The sequence below is a fragment of the Neopsephotus bourkii genome, unplaced genomic scaffold (assembly GCF_033783945.1).
Source record: "Neopsephotus bourkii isolate Nb327-2 ecotype Australia unplaced genomic scaffold, CSIRO-AGI_Nbou_v1 NB_1616, whole genome shotgun sequence".
Lineage (NCBI taxonomy): Eukaryota > Metazoa > Chordata > Aves > Psittaciformes > Psittacidae > Neopsephotus > Neopsephotus bourkii.
In genome coordinates, this window is record NW_026902091.1 from 212,510 (window position 1) to 235,198 (window position 22,689).

General features: G+C 40.0%; 1 protein-coding gene across 1 annotated transcript in view; it reads left to right on the forward strand.

Moving 5' to 3' along the window:
* Positions 1-6,727, forward strand: part of CDYL2 (chromodomain Y like 2) — a 57,535-nt gene extending 50,808 nt beyond the window's left edge. Inside the window, exons 5-7 of the mRNA XM_061372781.1 lie at positions 2,666-2,876; positions 3,602-3,745; positions 5,745-6,727. Of these exons, the coding sequence (XP_061228765.1) occupies positions 2,666-2,876; positions 3,602-3,745; positions 5,745-5,903 (514 nt within the window). The 3' untranslated portion in view covers positions 5,904-6,727. The remainder of the gene's footprint in view (positions 1-2,665; positions 2,877-3,601; positions 3,746-5,744) is intronic.
* Positions 6,728-22,689: the final 15,962 nt, after the last annotated feature.

Sequence of the window (22,689 nt, forward strand, 5' to 3'; positions counted from 1 at the left end):
CTGCCACCATCCAGATGTGTATCTGGCATTACACTCTAGAAGCAGAGAAGACGCAGACAGACTGCACTGCTGCATGTATGTAGCCTACAGAGCCTGGCAGGAGAAAGCCCCATTGGAAGGCATTCCCAGCATCAGTCTTGCATCGTCAGTCAGGCATTCTTACGTGACCCGATACATAAAATTCTGGGTGTGCTCAGAAGAAAACAGAGAAGGATTACTTCACTTATTCGACTTCTTTATAGCCTTTGACATACTTACGAGCCCTCGCATGCAGCATCCCAAAGTGTATTTGATGGTCAGCTTCCTAGACATCCTCTAGCAAAATCAAAAGCCTTCTGCATGTGACACTTTTTCTTGTCTGAGCTTCTGTTTCTACTGTGGAATAACAGTTACAATCTTAAGTGCTCCTGAAAGACTACATTGGATCAAAACAAGGATCTTCTAGCCCAGAAACTAAGGGTGTGAACTTACAGTTTTGGAGATGTGGAAACATGCCAGGTTCTGGGTATGAAGACAATTCACTGAAATAGGTAACGTACCAAACAGGGAACACGGTTGAGTGGAGTTTTGTTCGCTGCAGCTTCTGTAGACCAAATAGAGTTGTTCCCCTCAAAAGTTCCCAACATCATAGCCTTCGACTCCATCCTACAGGTGGCATCTTCCACACCCATCCTTGGTACCATCCTCTCTGCTCCCATCCTTTCCTCATGACGGAAGCTCCTTGTGTCTTCTCAGTGTTCGGTTCCACTCTCTCCGAATCTCCAGATACTCCTTTCCTTGCTTATTCGTATGAAGATTTCGCGTTTCCTTCAACTCTTCACTAATATGTTCTGCTTTGTTCTTCCTTCCCATCATCTAACTGCTTCCTCTGCACATTCCTAATTGCTTTTCCATATTCACTCTCAGGCCCATTTATCAACACATCCTTCCGGCTTTTCTCCATCACACCGTTTTCTTCTGCCTTCACATGGTTCTCAGATCTGCTGCCACCATTTATCCATGGTTCTTTTTACCAGTCATTCATCACATCCCTATACCCATCTGTAGTCCTACTTGGAAGGCTCACTTACTAAGGCTGTCAGAATTCTGGAATTAAAGTGCAGTTATCCACAGTCAACAACTGAAGAAATAACAAGATAAGGGAACAGCATTGCTTCTGCAAACAGAAATGAACCACGACTCTTCGTAACCCTGCTTCTAGAAAGACATGTCTTCAGAGGCCAGATAAGTTCCTTATTTCGCTCTCTTTATCTTGCTCCTTATCTTGTGTTTTACTGCTGACAGTATGTAGAGAGCTGCATCAAACCCACGATCATCTATTTTCCCATGGTCAAAGATCAACACTTTACTAAGTAGTTGGAAAACCAGAACTCATTCATTGAATAGGTAATGCTGGCTTACCTCAGGCTCTTTGTTTTCATTTAAAATATAGGCAGTGCCCTTGTCCCATAAAACATTTTTGTTTGGTATCTTTTCCGGTTTTTGCCATATGGGCACTCTGACCTGCCAAGCACAGCCTCTGCTCCGAGAAACAGAAGACTGGGTCTTTTTGACCTCAGTGGCAGAACCACAACCCATTGAAAGGGCACATTTGACAAAATGTTCTTTCCTCAGATCTGTCAGCAAAGGTACACTCTTTGTGTGAACCAGGCAGGAACAGACTCCTCTTTTGTTTCAAATTTGATTTATACATGTCTCTTTTCTAAAGTAATTGAGCATCTCGTTTCCTTCCATGTACCTGCTGTGCACTGAGCTGCTGGAGCCCATAATTTGCTCAGTTACACTCATGCTTTTTCCTAATTGGGGTATAGGCTGTTCCATTCAACAGGTATCTTTTCCACTGTTGCTGATAGGTAGCTTATTTTAAATATCTCCTCACTGCACAGAATTTAACATGTTCTGGTTCATTCGTCCTGATGAATCCGATCACATCTAGTTTCCCATTATTTCCCATCGCTTCATATTTACTGTTGTGCAAGCAAGGGCATCTGCTTTGTTACGTCTTTGCTGAAGACATTTGCAGCGAAGACTCGACAGATCACTTGGCTGATTTTTTCCTGTTCAGACATTTCTCTCTCTCTGACACCCCTTTTGGGTCTTGTTCTTTCTGCTGGTGTGCCAGCAATGTTTACTATCTCCCAATCCATGTATGGGACTTGGAGTAGCATCTGATCTAGGGTCTCAAGAGAACTTAGAAAAAAATGGATATTCATCGGTACACCTATGAGGTTTCTCTCTTTCATGCTATAATATGTCCATCAGGTTAGTCAAACCAGATCATCAGAACCCATACTAGCCATTGTGGAGCAAACTGAGAAGCACTCTGTGTACAAACTCATGAATTACTATTCCAGAAGTAAAACTAAACCTGACCAAACCATTCTGCAGAAAGTCAGCGTGTTCCAGTTAATCAGTTCACATACAACATACACAAAATTATTTAATACGCCAGGTACGCAAAAGATTAAATAACTAAACATAAGCAAACTTTTCCATGTGCAAACTAGAAAGTAGCTTGCAATTCTGACCTCATAAAACTGGGCCATGTCATTTATTGTGTTCATCTGCGGTTCTAATTTGCTTTCAGATTAAGTACTTTAAGTTTGGCTGTTTATCTGAGACTTAACTTTTGTATTCAAGGTCTTTCTTCTATTTTTTGTTTTAGGGATTTTGTAAAAGCTTTTATTCAGTTTAAGAAGCCCATTGTGGTTGCTATCAACGGCCCTGCTCTTGGGTTAGGAGCTTCTATTTTACCACTATGTGATATCGTTTGGGCAAGTGAGAAGGCGTGGTTTCAGACACCATATGCAACAATCCGACTCACTCCAGCTGGCTGCTCATCATACACATTCCCACAAATTCTGGGGGTTGCACTGGTAAGGTTTTCAACCTCAGTTTGCTGAGGAACCCTTCCTTCTTAAATCCGTGCTCTTCTTTCTCTCTTAAAACAGAAAACAAATGTTCCTGTTAATTGGCATGAGTGGAAATGAAATCTCTGGAAAGTTCATCTAATCCCTACCCGTTTCTTACCACAAAATGACTTCAGAATTCAGTGTATTACACATGCTGTGCACAAGAAGGATTGAACACAGATTGAAAAAGCAAAGATTGTCAAGGTCATGGTAGAAATGGGAAGTAATGCATTAGCAGAGTAGTGTTACAGAGCCGTTGTCTGTACCATGGTAGGATTGTGCAGTGACAGACCAAGAAACTGCCTTTTGCTCTCTAAAGATAATCCATAGTAATTACAGTAAGGTTGCTTAGTTTTTACCAATATAACAAAGCAGAATTTGCCCCCACATAGTATTATATACTAGGATCCATGACTCTTGGCACAGTAGCACTGACAGTTACTCTTGTAGAATCAGCAGTATAAATTCATCATGCATGCCAGCACATTTCTCTTAAGTGAAACCCATGCTGTGCTCTGGCCACCTGCACAATCCTTAAATAGCTACCGAAACTCCTTTTAAAGGGTTTTGCAGTATGGAAGGATAGAGGAGACCATTTGTAAATTTAATCCTGAAAATAGCAGGCAAGTATGGAAAAACCTTTGAGAGACTGATAACACACAATCACATGTAATCTTTTGGTTTCACAGGCCAATGAAATGTTGTTCTGTGGGAGAAAGCTGACAGCACAGGAAGCCTGCAGCAGAGGACTAGTGTCACAAGTATTTTGGCCAACAACATTTAGCCAAGAAGTGATGCTGCGGGTGAGAGAAATGGCATCCTGCAGTGCAGTGGTAAGAAATCAAACTCCTTTGTGATTAAACTACATTTCACAGAGCTAATGTGTGCTCCAGAGGCTTATCACATGGTGGGTCCTCAGTTTCTACAGCCATACCTGTGAAAGAAGGCTGATAACAGACAATCTGAATAGGGATCTCTGAGTTCATGGAGTTTCTAGTTTTTCAGGGTCAAGGAGGGGTATTTATTTTCCCTGTCTTCACATTTATTCAATATGAGTGGAACCTCCTTGCTCCAGATTTTTAAGGGGGATTAGCGTAGGTTTCTTTCATGAAGGTGGAAGAGACTGAAGCAATACAACTGGACTGGGAGATCTCTGCAGGGCCAGTAAGGAAGGACAGTAAGAAAATAGATTTGCCTTTCACAGTGTCCTAGTCTGCTACATTTCGACTGGATCTGCCTTTTTTTCTGCACCTGTGTAGTTCCTGGTTCTGCAGAATGTGCAGAAGAAGGCACCAGAAGGGTAGGAAAGTGCCAGCTAAGCTCTGCTGTGCAGGAGAGGTGAGATCCAGAGACAGAGAGTTTTGAACACAGTCTGGTCACAGTACATTATAACTTCCTTTTGTGTACATTGAAGTTGAAAGAAAATCTTTTCCTATTTTTACTTCCTAAGGATTTTCCCTTCAGGCAAATACACTTCTGTACACATCCTTGTTTAAAAAAAGCAATGCTCAGAGTGAAGAAAGTGATACTGGCTGCAATAAAACTGCTCCAGCAGAAGTGCACACTGTTGTCATTTCATGCTATACTTCTTATGTCTGAAATTCTTAGCATCCCTTTATTTAAGAGATCTGTCATAAAAGAGAAAGTAGAGACACAAGATTTTTAATTAAATCAAGTGTAGATTAGATCTTCTGAAAAGACATTCAGAATGAAACTCTGCAAATGTAGCATAAGCTTATTTGATCATGCTGATATAACGTATTATATGAGTTGGGAAAACCTCTGGGCTTCACTGTGAATTATTCTTTCCTTCACTGTTCCTGGCTGTCAAAGGAATTTTCTCTTGAGACCTGTTAGAAAGACTGGTGCTAACTTGTGGACAAAGATGAGAGTTAGAAGTGTCAGAGACAAGATTTACTCTCTGACATCCTAAATGCAAATCAGGCTGAAGTCACAAAAACAAAGAATATGATGAGCTCATCCGAGTTCACTGTGGATACTTGTTCACAAGCAGACCAAAAAGAACACACAGGCCCTGGGATTTGCAATGAACACCATCTACTTGAGTTAAAGAGAAATACTACTTTGGAATAGCAGTGTGTAACCTAGACTTAATAAGAACTGGGCTTAGCATGTAAGTATTGACAAAGCTCAGTGGAGAGTGTGCATCTCCCTTACCATAAACACTGCGTTAGTTCACATGAAATCTTCTACCCTCAAAAGAGCAGCAATACAGGAGTTACTAAGGGTTTTGACTAGTCAGGTTCCTTGTGAGGTACATGCTTGTGTTACGTATTTTAAAAAGGATTTTAAAGGCTGCAATCTGTGTTTAAATTGGGTCTAGGAAATAAACAGTATTTGCAGTAAAGGCCATTTCATGTTCATCTGTGTTTTGATAAGGAAATGATGCATGAGGGAAAATTGTTAAAGGTGATGGATATCCACACCAGGGTTTCCAACCTCTGTAACCTTAAAGACTACCTTCCAGAAAGCAGGTAGTCAGTATATCATGCCTCACATTTTCATTCCAACGGGAAACATTTTTAGCTCTGTCTAGTGCTTCATGGCTTCAGTAAACTAAAGCAATTCAGAATCCTTCATTCCTTTTTAAAACGTTGGCACTACCACATAAACTTCAAAAGTCCTTAATTCTTCAAGATGCTGACTATCAGCAGGTGGAGTTATGGCTGTAAATCAAATCTAGTTTCTGTGCCCAACGGAGTTATTTAAATTGTAAAACAGAGTCAGTAGTGTAAAAATTCTTTTCACACCATTATCTGTAATAATTTTAGCAGATGCAAAATGAGATACTGAGTGATATTTTGGCTTTAGGTATTGGAAGAGTCCAAATGTCTTGTGCGGAGCTCCCTGAAATCTGGACTTGAAGATGTGAATGAGAAAGAGTGTCAGATGTTAAAACAGCTGTGGAATTCTTCTAAAGCACTGGATGCATTATTCAGCTACCTGCAAGACAACATATATGAAGCCTGATGTCTTGGCTTAACTTAGAAAATGCCCCAGTTGTGAACCAAGTCAAATGTTACCTGTGTTTGAAAAGCAGAGGCAATGCATCAATGAGGAATTTGTGACAGTGTATCCTAATACATATGGTTGTGTTGATTTCCTTGTGAGATACACAGCTGCTTGTAGCTGGTCTGATTTTGTGTAAGCGAGACGTAGGCAGGCTTGTTCAGTGCACATAATCTCAACAGAGGGCTGCATCTTTCACATTGCTCATCCAGGTAAAAGTATACATTCCATGTGCTGAGAAGCACCATTGAGGCCCAGTAAGGCACACCATCTGTAATGATTTATTTTGTCTATCCTTCTTAACTTATTCTTGCTGTTGCCGCACATCTGGGCTGATACAGAGGGCTCAATATAAAAACTGGGCAGCACAATATTTTGTAGACCCAAACACCATGCTTTAGAAATACCTTGATTTTTTTTCATTTTTCCTAACAGTGTAATGGAAAAGTTTGATAATTTATATGTATAATATGTAAAGTTAGTTTTACAAAAACTACTAGGATTTTTTTCTTTGTTGAATTTATTTAACTTATTTATTTTGTGTTCGTGTTCAGCTGTTTATTGGTCACAGGTCTGATTTTTCATACTACCCTTGACTGAATTAATGGCATCACATGGGAATGCAAACACAATTGCAGCAGCAAATTGTGTAGAAAAATAAATACTATACCGGAAACACGCAGGATGCTGCGTGCAGTGAAAGAAACAGCCACGTGCATGCTCCTCTGTGTTTAAAATTGTACAAAAAAATGTATGGAATATATCATTTGCAAGGGTTAGGGGGGGAAAAAAGGGGTTCTGAAGCGAGTCTCCCTTAAGTCTCTCTTCACTTTCTGCCTTCTTGAGGGGCACTGAAGGGCTTGCCAAGGAGATGCTTTATTTAAGTTGACTATACTGCTGTTAGCCGGGTATCAGTGACAGGCTGAGTTGTGCCGTTATGTGGCGTTGTACTGTTTTTCAGGTTAAACATCCCCTTTTGGTCTGAAGTCTAAAAGCAACTCCTTACGAGCCTTAGTCTAATGCCTGATTCCTCAGGTGTGAGATAATTCCTGCTCTGGAGGCCTTTGGGTGCAGGCCAGCAGTTTATACAAGGTGCTAGGTATTGAACTAAATGGAGGGAGCAGTTTCGTTTTGCTCTCCACATCTGGCCACCCCACCATCTGGTACAAGAACTTAAGGCTATCCATAAAACGACAGTAAACGACAAAAACCCAATCTGCTATTTTAGAATGTGATCCTAGTACTTTTCAGTGACACTGATTGACTCCTGAACACTGGATCTCCAAGTTCTTGTTAGTCTTGTTAGTGAAGCAATTAATATGGAACTAACTCAAGCATGCTCTGTGACTCCCCCTGCCATTGCAGTGTGCCCAAACCAGCGCTTTTTGAAGCAGAAGCTTTGCACATTTGTTTGATTTGTGATTTGTGCACTTACTTGCTATTGTTCAGCTCAGTTACTTGCTAATGGTTTAAACCTCTGCAAATGAAGCTGCTAGGTTTTCTCCCTCCTGGTATTTCCATGACGAGTTTCAACAAAGCCTCTGTAAAGTTAAAGGTGATTAAAGTACACAGTAACCTTCAACACATTAATATAACATTCTTTTTTCTCAGTAATTCGAAATACTGTATCTACAACCTAGCTGTACCACTGAATTTTAAGGAAATCAGCAGTTTAAGAGCAGAAATTCTCATGGAAATTCTTAACTAAAAAGACAAAATCTGGCTTCTAATTAGCCAGAAACTCATTCAGTGGTTTTCACAAAAAAAAAAGATTTAAAAAAAATACCAGAACAAGTAACTTCTAAGCATATGAAACTCAACTCTTTCAGTAACTGTTGGAAGTGATGGATGCAGCACTTGTTCTAGACTAATACTTGCTTATTTCCACAACCTGCCAGCAAGGCCTCATAGTGCAGGGACGTAGCTGAGTCAGGGATGTGGGATCCCCTGCTCTGCTGCCGTGCACATGTGAGTCACCTGGATGGCATTTAACAAGAGGGGTTACTCAAATGGAAACCACTCACATGCAGAACATGTGCTCACGCAGTCCAGCATATGACTTCAGAAAAAGAAAAAAAGCAATGGAAAGTACCATGATTCCTCAGTTTCCTTCATTTCCTTTATGCCTATTCAGAGAGCCATAACTCCTAGTCATGTGCTAGTAAGACATTAGGAAGTTTATTTTAATACTGTGGTTGGGTTTTGCAGACAGATAGAGAAACTGTTCAGCAATGTGAAGGTATGCTTTCCAGATGAGATTTTCAGAGAAGAATTGTAAGTTGTTAAGACCTTTAAACTGCATCATTTCATATGAATTTTCAGATATCTATATCTTAGCATCTTAGCATTTTTTATGACAAAGGAATGGTTGAAATGCATTTTTCTATAATTATTTTTCCATTAAAGCAAGTGCTAACCATAGTTAACATTTCTAATTGTTCGTATCTATACAGTTACAGTCTAGTTTTCATGGACTCTGTTTTCCCTTCCAAAAAGAGTAATAACAATGTTAAAAGATTCTTTTCCAGTTTTAAAGATCAGAAATCAATTTTCTCTGGTGTTTCTGTCCTTACTAGGTATTCAGATACCTAGATGTACTGTACATATTAGTCTGGGTACCTTTACTAATATTCACAGTATTTAAGATTATAAATGCAGTTTGTTGTTAAGTATGTTATTTTACTTGTGTAAATTGTTTTGTAAAATCTTTAAAAATCTACAGTTTTGCATTTGTAGATATTAAAGGTAAGCAATTTATTTTGTGTTGTCCTGCATGTATATTTTTGCTGTAGATAAGTGTTGCTTAGATTACTATTTCATTACGTTCCTGTTTAAATGAATAAGCTTACAAACTTTAATACAGTATATATTTTCAGAATATAAACTTTTATATTTCTGTGGTAGGTTAGGGTATGCGTTTTAGGCAATCTTTTTCACTACTATTAACTGTTCTTTTACTCTCTAATATAATGGTTTTGTGCCAATAGTTTTACATTAGAATAAAATGCTCTTTTAATGGTAGGGATAAACAGACAGTTTTGGCTGGGGTTTGTTTTATTTTGTTCCAGTTTGGGTTTTTTTATTATTTTGCCAGCCTTTACAATTTTAAAATGTAGTTTTATTGCATTTGTGAATAAGCCTTACCATTAGGCACAAGAAATCTTTAAAGCTACATAAATCGCTTATGATGTAGGACTTCCCCAAATAGTTGCTGTAAGAAAGTTAGCAAATTAGAGTACAGGGCCTTAAGTTTTTCCTGTGAAAAGGGTAATACGGGTTGGTTTTGAACAACATAGGTAGGTTTGTCAGCATGGGCTTTGTTATATATAAACCCTGCATTTGTGCTCCCAGCCGCAGTAGTTTATCTCAGGCTTTGTGTGGCTGGGTCTATAAAAGTCAAATCTGGCTAAAGCCAGCGCTCTTTAGGAGACACTAAAGAAGTTTACATAAGAGACTTATAGACAATCTTATAGTACATTTGGGTACTCGGTATCCTGGATGTGTTATCTATGTTCTCCCAGTTAACCGTATGTTTTAAGCCATATTAAATCTCTTTACTGCTACTTTAAATACTACACTGAAAGTCATTCACTAGCTTGCTTACTCACAGACAGGATTTCAATTTTTAGTGAATAAAAATGTTATGCCTTCCATAAAAACAAAGGACCAAAGAATTGCATTATTTTAACAAAGCATTAGTTCCTTCACCAGTGAACTGGTTTGACATTTATACTGAAGATCAGTCTCTTTCTGCTACAAACACCGCATTATCATCCATGTCAAGCATAAGGGGGAAAGATGTATCCACAGACCTATAGGGAAAGGAGTGACATTCAGCTAGGATGGCATGTCTATTGGTAAGGCTTATTACCAAACCTGAGAGAAGAAGCAAAGAACCAAAAATTCACAAATTGTGTCAATGTAACTTTATTTTCAGAACTTGCACAAAGAATTAATCGTAGAACTTTGCAAATTAGCCCCTTGAGTTATTTTGTCAAAATGCCATGGAGCAGACTAAAACAGTTTCTGATACTTGTAACGAGTACATATTATAATATTATAAGGGTACAGGCACCCCTATGTCATGGTGTTGTAAATATTTTCTGAAACTGGTACAGTACTGAGGGACTTGTATCTTCAGATATATGGAATATTGACTGTCTAGATCAAATTGTACACAATTTATTTGTTGATGGTCCTGTTAACTAGTGTATGGACACATTTCTGGGTGCCTTAGAAGTTGTATTTTTCATGTGTGTTAATATGCAGTATTTATACATTGTGAGAAGCTGCTTTGAATAAAAACGTTGAAACTTCAATTTGGTGACCTTCAGTTTTACACAGTCAGAATGAACATGGTAGGTAGTAGCCACAGACCCTTGCTTTTATTATATATGATAAATCTATTCATGGACTCTGGCCTTTCCAAAGAAAGCAGGTGTACAGCAGGCTTTTTAAAAGAGAAGTTAAACTTAAAACTTTTGAAGGGTGAAAACCGGGGCACTAAAGGACACTGCATAAGAGCTGTCTGAAATCATGCATTATGATCTCTCTGTTTATCATTTCATTATCAAATCCAAGAAAATCAACAAGAACTGTCCTATAAATACACTTCTAGGACACCTTCTCCACCATTATCACTTCTGCTATTTAATATCTGAATGTCACCCAGAGCATACCTCTCCAGAACCAACTATTTGCACACAGTATTTTGGCTCCCTGTGGAGGAATTTGATATTAAAGTGGTATTTTTCAGGGAGGCCATTTTCCAGAACCGTGTTGGTGCAGTGTGAAGCTGAGTCACCCTGTGGTCCTGCATGGTTGTAGACACCCTGGGGTCTCATGTATACAAGGTGGTAGTTTGGCTGTAGCATCCATGAATGCTGTTTCAAATCATGTATCTCCCATGATTAGAAGAGTAACTGTAAATTACTTCCACCAGTGGTAGAGAAGGAGGGATATTTTTGTAGAGAGCCAGTGTTACCTAAACCACATACACAACAAGGTCTGAAGAAATGACCTACATTTGATTCAAAGGACAGCAACGATGTCCTAGCAATTATATTGGTTAGCTTTAATCTGACAGACACTGTTAATAAAAACTGTGGTCAGCTATTTAGAGCAGAGGATTGAGCAATTTAGTCTTGCTTCACTATCAACAAATCCAATTATTTATTGCAGTGATTCTTGCCAGGAATTAACTTACCATAGCTTGCACTGGACTGTAAGCAATGTACACATGATGGGTATAACACTGTTTCTGTGCAGCAGTTTTATTGATAGGTTCTGGTCTTAACATAGGTTGTCAGCATGAGCATTTCATTTTAAATAATTCATCTTTAAAGGAAAGAAAAATTCTTTAAAATGAAAAAATCCACCCAAATATTTTGTCAAGCCAAGGTTTCTGAAAGCAAGATAAATGTTAGTCCGTCTTGCTGTAAAGTAATATATGAACAAACTACATGGAAGGGGAACCCATTAAGGATGCTGAAGAGGGACTGTTCATTAGGGACTGTAGTGACAGGACAAGGGGTAATGGGTTCAAACTTAAACAGGGGAAGTTCAAGTTAGAGATAAGGAAGAAGTTCTTGCCTGTGAGGATGGTGAGGCACTGGAATGGGTTGCTCAGGGAAGCTGTGAATGCTCCATCCCTGGCAGTGTTCAAGGCCAGGTTGGACAGAGCCTTGGGTGACATGGTTTAGTGTGAGGTGTCCCTGCCCATGGCAGGGGGGTTAGAATTGGATGATCTTAAGGTCCTTTCCAACCCTAAATACTCTATGATTCTATGATGCTATATAAAAAAGGCATACAAATTTAAGTGGTGTCCTGGGTTCAGCAGTAGCAGTCATTTTTCGCCTCCTTGGTGGCTGGTGCAGTGCTGTGTTTTGACTTTCGGGCTGGGAACACAGCTGATAACAATGATGTTTTGGTCTGGCCAAGGACTTTGCGAGCCTCATGCTCTGCCAGGGGGGAGGGAAGCCGGGAGGAAGCAGAGACAGGACACCTGACCCAAACTGACCAAAGAGGTATTCCATACCACAGCACATCATGCCCTGGATGTAACTGGGAAGTTACCCGGAAGGGCTGGGGACTGCAGGGTTGGATGAGTTACCAGTTCATGCTTGGTTGGTCGGAGGGGCGAGTTACTGGTCGGCTGGTGCGGAGGTGTTGTGTTCTCTTCCCTTGTTATTTCCTTTATCATTACTATTATTGGTGGTAGCAGTAGTGATTTGTGTTATACATTAGTTACTGAACTGTTCTTATCCCAACCTGTGGGAGTTGCATTCTTTTCCTCTCCACCCCTCTGGGAATAGGGGGAGGGCAAGAAGGGGGGGAGTGAGTGAACAAGCTGTCCGGCTGGGGTTAAACCACGACAAAAGGACAAAAAACTAGTCTACGAATTGCATGCATAAAAGAACAGGCAAGTATTAGTCCCAAAGATATAAACAGTACTCAAACAGGTCGAAGCTCTGCATGTACTAAAACATGCCAATTTCCCATTTTGAGTTTTGAATAACAGAAACAATATTACGTATGGAAAAAACAGGGAGAGGTTCTGAACCAAAAGCACGTGAGAAAACCAGACTGACACCATCTTAAAGATTGTGGGAGCTCAAAGCAAATCAAATCTGGGAAGCTGGACTAGGGAATAGCTTGGGTGAGGAAGAGAAAATCAGTGGGTGACATTCTAGCCCCGTAACATCAGGAATTCACCCCTCCGTGGTGCCTTATTTTTCATGATGAAAGATGATAAAATTTAATAAAACATAATACATCTCTTCGTGACTAATGTCTGACTTGACCTCAAAACCAATCCACAGTCATAGCACGGAGAGAGTTCCAAATTACTCAGAAAGCCAGAATAACAGCCCATTCTAGAGTGCAAACCATTTGCATTGTGCTAGTACCACTTTGCTTTAATTTATACTCTTTCCTTGGTTTTACAAAATTTGCTCATTACAAACATACAATAAAAATAGAATCATTGGAAACTCCCTTGAACTCCAATTACAAAGTCCATCTGGCTTGACACAATAATTTTCAGTCAAAAGTACTATGGGAGAAAGAATGGAATTTTCATTTCTGGAAGGAAAGTTTATTTTTTAGTAGCTTAAAAATCCTAAGCTAAACTGTGTCATGTTTCCTTTATCACTTCCTGTCACTGGTGTTACTTGAACAAATTGAGCGAATCCAAGTCAAAAGCCACCAACATCAATGGCGATCTTACTGACTTCAGTTCCTTCCAGGTCAGCCCCAGTGGCTGACAGATGCCACAGCAAACTTAACAGTACAGGGAATATCTTGTAGACATCTTCTTCAGAGATCAATCCGGCACCAGTCAGAAAGACACAATCAGCACAGTAGGCAGGATTCCATGTCCTTTATTTATAATTCAACAGCAGTGACTAAGACCTTTTCATTAAAACTCAACATTTTCAACTTTATCACTGGCTCCTGTTAGCAGTAAGTCATGTCTGCTGGGTTTTAGCCCTCCCAAACTCTTCAGTCACATTTACCAGCTTGGATTCTGGATGACTGTGTAAAATCTGTGAAACTTTATACCTTGGTCATAGACATATGTTTGTGAACAACTATAAAGAGAAAAGCGAAAATGCTTTTTGCAACTAAGAGTTATGTTGGGAACAGGGGCTATGGAACTGCCACCGCCTCCCAAGATGTCAGATTAAAAGCTGCACTAGCGTTAGTTTCTGTAATGAAAAATGATTTAAACACTAAGTAGCAATCTTGACTTGTTAGGATTAAGTTAATTACTATCATCTAGAAGTAAGTTATTCACAGTCACCCAGAAGTGTGTTTCTGACGTGTCTGTAAATAAGTGCTACAATTTCCATTACTCCAGAAAGATCAGCAATTTCATACTGCTGTCTTGCCAGCGTTCTGGTTAGAGATTACACACGCTGCCTACCAGGCTCTCCAGGGTATTCACGTTCTACACGAGCTTCATTAAATGGATAAAGGCATTCATAGAAAACTCTTCCCATGACTAATTATTCACGATCTGCATTATCTTACCCCCTCATTTGTTTATCTTCTATGCAGCTGCAGCAGATTGCTTGTCAGGGACTCAGACTTTGGCAAACAATTCCCTCCAAGTCCACTTTTTGCCCATTAGGCTTGTAATGAGCAACAACTCCAAGCCCCTGCCAGCTGAGCTACCACGGATCCCCTCCTGCTTCTAGGGTGAAGGTCAGATCACCTCTTCTGATCAGCAGCAGCATGCCCACTGGTTAGAGCATGGGGTTTGGAGTCAGCAACTGCTTAACCCTGATCCTCCCTTTACTTCTGAAAGCAAGCCCTGATTAGTATCAGCAGTCCAGCCCTCTGTGGGTTTTCCTGCCATAATGACCTTTCATCACTCCTTTGCACAGGGCTGTGCCCTGGAATGACACCTGGAGCAATGTAAGTTGTTAACTACACAGCAATCTACAAGTTCCTTATGCCAAGGACCAGGCCATGTGAAAAAAGCAACGGACAAGGCAACCATAACACCCATAGCACCCCCAGCACCATGCTGTGCCTGCATTCATCAGACCAGAAAAACAGGAGATTATACTTTTCATGTATTTACATGTAGCAGGATAAAATGGATACACTTATTTTCCCGGCTCCTAACGTGATGCCAGTTGCAAAGAAGTATCCCAAAATGTGTTAGACCTGGTAGGATTCCTCTTCCATACATGGCTGTAACTAGTTATAACACAAAGACACTATCCCTCTCTAAATGGGGTATCTTAAATTAAATCCACCTTCTCTAAAAATGTATTGAAAATCAAACTGAGCTTTAAAGAAATAGGCTACGCTACAGCTGATCTGAAAGGCTAAAACCTTTCCCAGCCGTTTCGAGTATGAGAAAATCCAACAGCACTCCATTTGGGATTCAAACACTCAGTAAACACACTCCACAACCATACCATGGCTGTGTGCCAGCGAAATGGTGAGTCAGCAGGCAGGGTAAGGAATCAAGTGTCAAGAATCCATTTAACCCTCACTCCAGCGAACACTTTTCTTACAAGCAGAATAGGAACACTCTGTGATAAACAACCAAAAAAAAAACAAAAACAAAAAAATGACGGGAATTCTTTTCTCCATCAGGCACTTCCCAATTTTCTTCCATCTTAGAGGAGCTCTCACATTTTGAACTGGGGCAAATGCTTAAGAAAACAGCAATCAGCAAACTGATAACAAAGAGGTGCATGGACACTAGCCAGTTCAGTCCTATGACGAAAAACCCTCTGGTGATCCTGGCAAGGCTGAGTGAGGAAGGATCTCGTGAGAGCATTAGAATTGATAATACTACATACTTGCAGAGATACAAGAAACAAGTACATTTTGCTAATGAAAATACAGTTCAAATGATCTGCCATGCTCCCAAAGGACTCTCTGTGCATGATGCTTTGCTCACAGCGCTCTTGTGGAGCATTTGATGAAATCACAAGATTTCCTAAGTCATTTTTAAGTTAATCTCTCTTAAGGAATGCCCTGCTGCAGCGTCACTTTGCGTGACCACCCTGGATGCTCCCTTCAGGAGAGCAACGCAGGACTGGGGACAAAAAAAAAAAGATGAGGATTGAAAAAAATTACAAAAAAATAAAAAATAAAAAAAAATTGAAAGAGAACCCAATCTTCCACCTGAAAATGTGAACACTCGTTCACAAGGCTGTTAAACACTGCCAAACCAGAATGGCAGCATTTTATACCAACTTTCTTACTCACTCTTCACAGGTGTAAATAACCACATTGGACACCTGCGGAGGAGGGGAAAGAGAGGGGGGAAAGGCTGTAGTTATTACCTTCACAGTGTTAGTTAAGGGTAATTATAGACCAGCTGTGAACTTGGAGTTTACTGCCATCAGCGAACAGATACAGCCCCCAGTCAAAGGCTGCGAACAGACAGCTCTGCCATGCCTCACACTGCTCAGTCCTGCAAACGCCTACACCAGTGAGTAGTTTTTCACACATCTCATCCCCACTGAACTCCACAGCCTGAGCTGTTTTCTGCAGAAACTCAACTCACAGCCAGTCACATCCATCTGACGGTAGCATTTGTCCAGCCCTGGTGAATGCTCCATCCCCAGCAGTGTTCAAGGCCTAGGACACAGCTTTGGATGACAGGGTCTAGGGTGAGGTGTCCCTGCCCGTCACAGAGGGCTGGAACTGGATGATCTTAAGGTCCTTTCCAACCCAGACCATTCTGTGATTCTATGATTAAGCCTGAGATGTGAAACCCTGGAGATAAGAATTAGTTTGTGCAGACTCCTCGTGTATGACCAGAGTGGAAATACTCATAGTTCCCTGTATGGATCTGTGAAGCAATTTTTCTCCCATGAAACAGCCCTCATAAAGCCTAAGCCCAAAGTTTAGACAAAACCAGCACCTATGGCACTAAGAGACAAGCCCAGCCAAACCGTGCTGGAGTGGTGGAAAGGACTTTTACCCCCAACCTTTATGCCTGTCCTTCTGCCAGATGTTAGCAACTGCAGCAGTGGTGCTAGGCAGCCACATCTGCACTGAAGAAGATAAATGTGAGCTATGAGCTCAAATGGTTGACAGAAATCTAGGACACTTGAATGATGGCAACCTCCCGCAGAGGAACACAGAGCAGGAAGGAGGTTATCTCTCCAAACACCACATTCCCCTCCACCATGATCTAGAAATACAGAAGCATGACCAAAGAATAACTTTGATGAGAAATCAGTGTCATTCATTGTGAATGACTCCGTCATGGCTCGCATTTGGCTTGCACAGAATTGAGTCCTGCTGAACTTCAGTTCTGAAAATGGATTCCCCATATATGCTGCTAAATTCCTCCATCTGAAATTTATAAAGGAAGAGGAATGTGAAAGACTGTCAGCTTGCAATATTAAGCTTGCAGTTTATAGAAGGAAATCATGACACGTCTTTCCTGTATGCAGAAAGATCTAAGTAATCTTCCATCATTATCCCTAATTCCCAGAAATCCTGCCGAGCTCCAGAACTCTCCAGAGCTCTATCTCACATAACCAGCACTCCTCCATAAAGAACTGGCTAAAAAAAAACCCCATTTCAATTACAAATAGAAAACTATTTGCCCACCCTTGCTCTCCCCTACTCCGTGCGTACACCAGGGAAATGCCAACACCTGCAGGTTATGCCAGCTTACACTACTTGCAACATACTGAATGAACCAGGAGAGGAAGAGACCAAATGAAATGACACATGCAGCAGCACCATGAGAATGATACAACTGTTGATTCAGCACCAGAAAAATCTGACCACTTCACAGTTCATTGGCTTGTTGTCTGAAAGCCCTTCACCCAGATGAGAATGTGAATTATTAGTGAGAATTTTATTTGTACAATCTCTGCAATTTTCCTGCAGAAAGCATAAGCAGAGGCTGTTTAAAGTAATTTCAGATACTCAGCCACTACATAAGTGGCTTTCAAGAAACAATTCAACAGAACGTCATATATTGCTTCAAATGGGGAGCTCCGTTTCATGAGGATGGGTGCTTAAGTGGAGTAAATCTCAGTGTGGGGACTGTTTTCAAGAATAGATGTTAATTAAGTGGCAAAGTACTAATAAAATGCTTAGTCAGGTTGCATTTCAATAGCACTATAATGATATGTAATTACTAAAAAAGAGTAAAAAACCATTTTGCAACAGACTGCATACAGTTTTCAGGCACTGTGCAAATTCATCTAAAGACAGAAAGGCCAATGTACAGGCAAGCTATGAAACTTCTGCTCTAAGTTACATGGAGGGGCTTTTATTTAAAAGCACCCTTGAAGTTTCTCTAACAGGGGCTACAGAAATTAAAATAAAATTTAAAATAAAATCTAGAAATGTAATATCTGAAGCAATGAAAGGCCACCACAAGCACAGAGAGATGCCACCATAAATAGACTGAAATTAAATCATAAATAAAAAATCATGTTCTTAAGACACAAAGGAACAAATAAACACACAGTAGCAGTGAGGCCACTTTTTCTGCACGGTTATAATGCAAACACACCAGGAAAACAGGGAAGAGCCTGTCAGGAAGCTCACAACACACACTGAACACACCACAGGGACACAGCAGAAACCTGTCCCCAGCAGCACACAGCAGAGGCATTCAAGTGCTGGAAGAAGCAACCAAAATGTCTTGCTGTGGTGAGGTACAGTGAGAATGATATAATTCTGTGTGTGCAGCAGAAGAAAAGCAGCACAGCCAGGATGAATTTTAACTGAAAGAAAATGCAAATGTTTTAAAACTGAAAAACGAGTCCATGAGGATAAAGGCCCAGGGGGAAAAAGCATAAGGATAAAGCCGAAATGCAGTCCCACAGAAGCACCATCATATCACATATTAAATAAATTTGCCAGAGAGAAAAATATTCATAACTTAGATATAAGTTATTATCTGTAGACGACAACAACCAATAACACCAAGGACAGAGTTTTGATTTTCTCACAGATCCTCTTACTGATTACAGTAGTTCTCTACTTGTGGTATTAATGCAGTCTGCAGCTGACAGTCCAACATGGCCCAGAGTTGCTCATAGATTCTTTATATTCTTTATAAATCTTTATTTTCCTCAGCAATACCCATCGGTGTCTTTTAGACTGGTTAACAATAGGCTGATGGGAACACAGGCCCCAGTTCCAGAAAGGTTCTGTTTGTTCTTAAATCTAAGTAACATTCACAGAATTACTATGATGAAAAATAGTTTATAAATATACATAACAGTGAAAATTTTATTTTATTCTTACTCTATGTTAAACTAGAGCCTGGCAAGCCCTTCCAACCTAAAGTATATTATTATTTGCAAACTAACATGGCTCATCCAAGCACCACTAAGACCTTCATATTTCCCAAGGCCATAGTACCACTTGTTTTAAAGATGACCTGTGGAATGACACCATGGCAGCAACAAGGCTCCTTCCAAACAAAGAAAACTGGCCGTCCACCATGTGATTTTTACACGTGCATCAATTGAAGTTAGGTACCAAATCTACACAGCTGCGTTTGAGAACCTGTCTTTTGTGTCTTCACTGGTGAGCTTTGAGAATTGTGCCAATAATCCCTTTTGAAATACAAAAGTGCCTGGTTTTGTGAGCACTGCCTGACTCCTGTGTGTCCACTGAGGCAGCAGTCTGTGCATGCCCTCAGTAACACAGCTTTCAAACAGTCACATTCTTAACGTGTAACCACCATATGTTTACATCCATTTCTTTAAAATAAGCCTTCATATCACCTTACAAAGCAGGGGTAGGATGAGATACTGGATTTGCAGAGGCTTGGATTATTTTTGCCTGTGTATGATCTACATACAACCTACAAAATCACAGTTTGGGGTTTTTTAATTAAAGGAGTATTATAAACATGAAAATAACTTTTCAGAACAAGAGGAAGGTCTTGTTCATTTGACAAAAATGGTACATTTTTTAGAGATTCAGGTCTTGCCACTAGAAAAATAGGTCATCTTCACCTGATATAAAAAGAATTATAACCAGCCAAGAACAAAACACCAAATCCACATGCTTGGGGTGAGGTTCTCACCCTGTAAGTCAATTAATGCTCTAAAATTAGTTTCCATCTCTATTCTGCAAGACCTCCCAGTTTTCACTCTGTAAAACCTTTGCTTTGAACATGAAAGAAGATGACACTGATATTATGGGAGTATGATATTCAGCCAGTTAATGTTCTACTTTGTGAACAGATTAGAGAGAGAGAACCTCCTCTTGTCATAAAAGCCACTTTTCTTCCTTTGGATTCCGTAAACTGGTTTCACCGTGTCCTGAGTCATCGAGGAGACTGCTGAGCAGCAGCACCAGCCAAGAAGTAAAGACTAGATTGCACCTGCTGCTGCTCAATTCTGCATCTTGCTTTTGCTCAAACCCACCTGCACTTACTCCCCACACTCTACTGAGGACTCCCCTTGTACAAGATGCATGGCATTTTGTTCTTCAGATGTTGTGCTGATCCACAATATGACAATGTTGAAGCAGAACAGGAACTTCATTTCCACCCTCCCAACAACTGCCCTGACCAGTAAGTCACAGGATATGCTTGCTGGCCTATTGAACATTTAACTGCTCTTTGCAAAGCAGAACAGTTTCAATGGGAGGCATTGAGAAAGCTTTCCTTCACTTCAGAGTATCCTGCTCATCCTTTGGGATGTATATACTTTTTGATGTTGCAGGAGGTGGATTCAAATCCATTAAGTAGATGAGAGCATTGCAGCTACACCTCCATATTCCATATTCTGGAAAAAAAAAAAAAAAAAAATATCTCTTCATTGGCCTTCTTATATTTATCTTGAGTTTTACTGTTTGGTAACCCGTTTCAATGCCTCAGCACCTGACTTGCTATGGATCACACAGACCTGAAGACTCAGGCTTTGCAGTGGTGGCCAATACAAGATCTAAATTAACTATGTGTACATTTAGTCCACAGGCTCAGCTCTTCAAGTTTTACGGAAGGAATCTTTGATTTGAGAGATTCTTGCAAAACAGGCCCTTAGAATCCAGTTCATTTTCTGCAGAACTCTATGCTATATTTTCAGGAGAATTATGTCTTCCTTTATTTCATAGGGTATTAATCTCCCTTGCTTAGCTACAAAGCAGGATGATGCTGTTAAGTTAAATTCAGGGAACCTTCCAGAGTGATTAGTAAATAACACCAAGTAATGTAATTAAAACAAAACCAAAACAGTAGGAGCATTATGATACTGCATTGTCACTACAAACTGATGAGAGATCTCAATGTTATGTATAGACACAGTCAGCATCAGACCGTTCCCCATTTCTTACTCTATCCCAGTCTCTGGTGTTGGTGGCACTCAAGGACATGGTTACTGGTGGACTTGGCAGTGTTAGGGTTACAGTCGGATTTGATGGTTTTGAATGTCTTTTCCAACACAAATGATCCTATGATTCTACTACAATAGAGATGAGACCCCAAACCCTGATTTGGCTTATTTGCCAAGATGCTGTAGTAACACAGACGAAGATAGAGCTGCTGTCTCAGGAGGAAAATTCACCATCAGAAATGCAGCATTATAAATACAGATACATGGAAAATTAATATTGACCTTGCTGTACTAAAATCAATGACAGATTTTTCTCAAGCTGGAATGGAAATAGGATCAAGCACAGAGATGGTAGATACGCCAGTTTTGCCCATCAGACTCCACCTCGCCTTTGCACAGTCTCATTTATTACAATCATCACATTAGAGGGAGGTCGTCAGGAGGATCAATAAGAAGCAGAAAGAGACACAGTTAAGTTTGTATAAGATTTAAAAATGGGTTTTGAGGCTGGGGATGGGGAGCGAATGATACAAAAGATGAGTAGGAAGCACAGATTAGCAGCTGATACAAATCATTACAACTCCAGAACTGTGAAACATCTTCATGAGCACAGGGTTTAGAAACTAACAGGATAAAGCACAAAAATTATGAGGTTGAAAATGGGGCTTTACTACAAGAAAAGAGGATGGCTGAGTGCATTTCTTTATAAAGGTAGTTGTGGGAAATAAAGTTTCTCTAGAATTCGAGCCATGGAATGATTTGATTGATGCATCTATGGATTTGTTGCCAGCACGCATGGGGAAAGGTATTAAAGAGCTTTTAGTGATTTGAAGGGAAGCAGGAACATGAAGGACAGAGTAATGCACTGATTAATTTACATAGTATTTTGAAGTCTGTAAACAACAATTGTTAAAACAACCACAGACACGTGAGGATACCGTGAATTGAATGTTCTCAGAGTGTCTCACAATGACATTAGCAAGCAAATGCGCAGTTAGTGGGTATCACATGATTGATTTTTTAGTTCATAGTTATGAACATTTGATTCAAAAAATATGAAGATATTTCCACTGTGACTGATTGCAGAACAAACGAATTAGGGACTGCAAGCCAAAGAATCTGTTTTATCTCAAGAGGAGGGCTGCTTACTCATCTCTAGTCAACAGCCCCTTTTTAGAAATACTGGAAGTAATTTTGAAACCCCAAAGAATGGTGGAATTTAAATTATTTGTGATGGTAGAAGACTGAGAGGTTTTTGTACATGACCAGTCATTTACCAGAAAGATATCAAGTGCTCTATTGCATTGCTTAATCATACTTATGAGAAACTTGTTTTTTTCCCCAAATTAAACTCCAGCCAATACAGCTGAACTCAGATGCACCACAGCAGATCAAGTTTGCTTCCTGGCCTTTGCAATGTAAACTTGTTGCAATACAGTATTTACTTTTCTTGTGGTCATACCTGCATTCCTGCTTAAATCAGTACATTCAAATCATTCAAATGAATCAGTTCCTACCTCAAATTAAGTTCAAATGAGTTAAGATGAATCAGCCAGCTTATAGAGGGAAAACAAGTAGTTTAAGGTAGTAGGTTTAGCAATACAAATCAAGGTTCAATTATGCGCTCCAGCAAAACATGTGGTGTAAATATGTGCTGTGTTTGGCCTCAATCTGCTACGATATTTAGGTACTTTTCACTGAACCCCCCTAAACCAGGTTGTGTCAGTGAACCACCTTACTCCACCATCACTTTCCCCTGTGATCTATATGCACAGACTGCTTCACACTTGCGTCATTTTCTGAGATACTGAAAAATAAACAACATCACAGGACTAACCATTCATCCACACGAGATAAACTCAAATTTCCAGTTAAGTAAGGGCTAAATAAAGTGACAAAAAAACAAGTCACTGAACAAGTATATTAGTAGATAAATACTACACATTGCACAA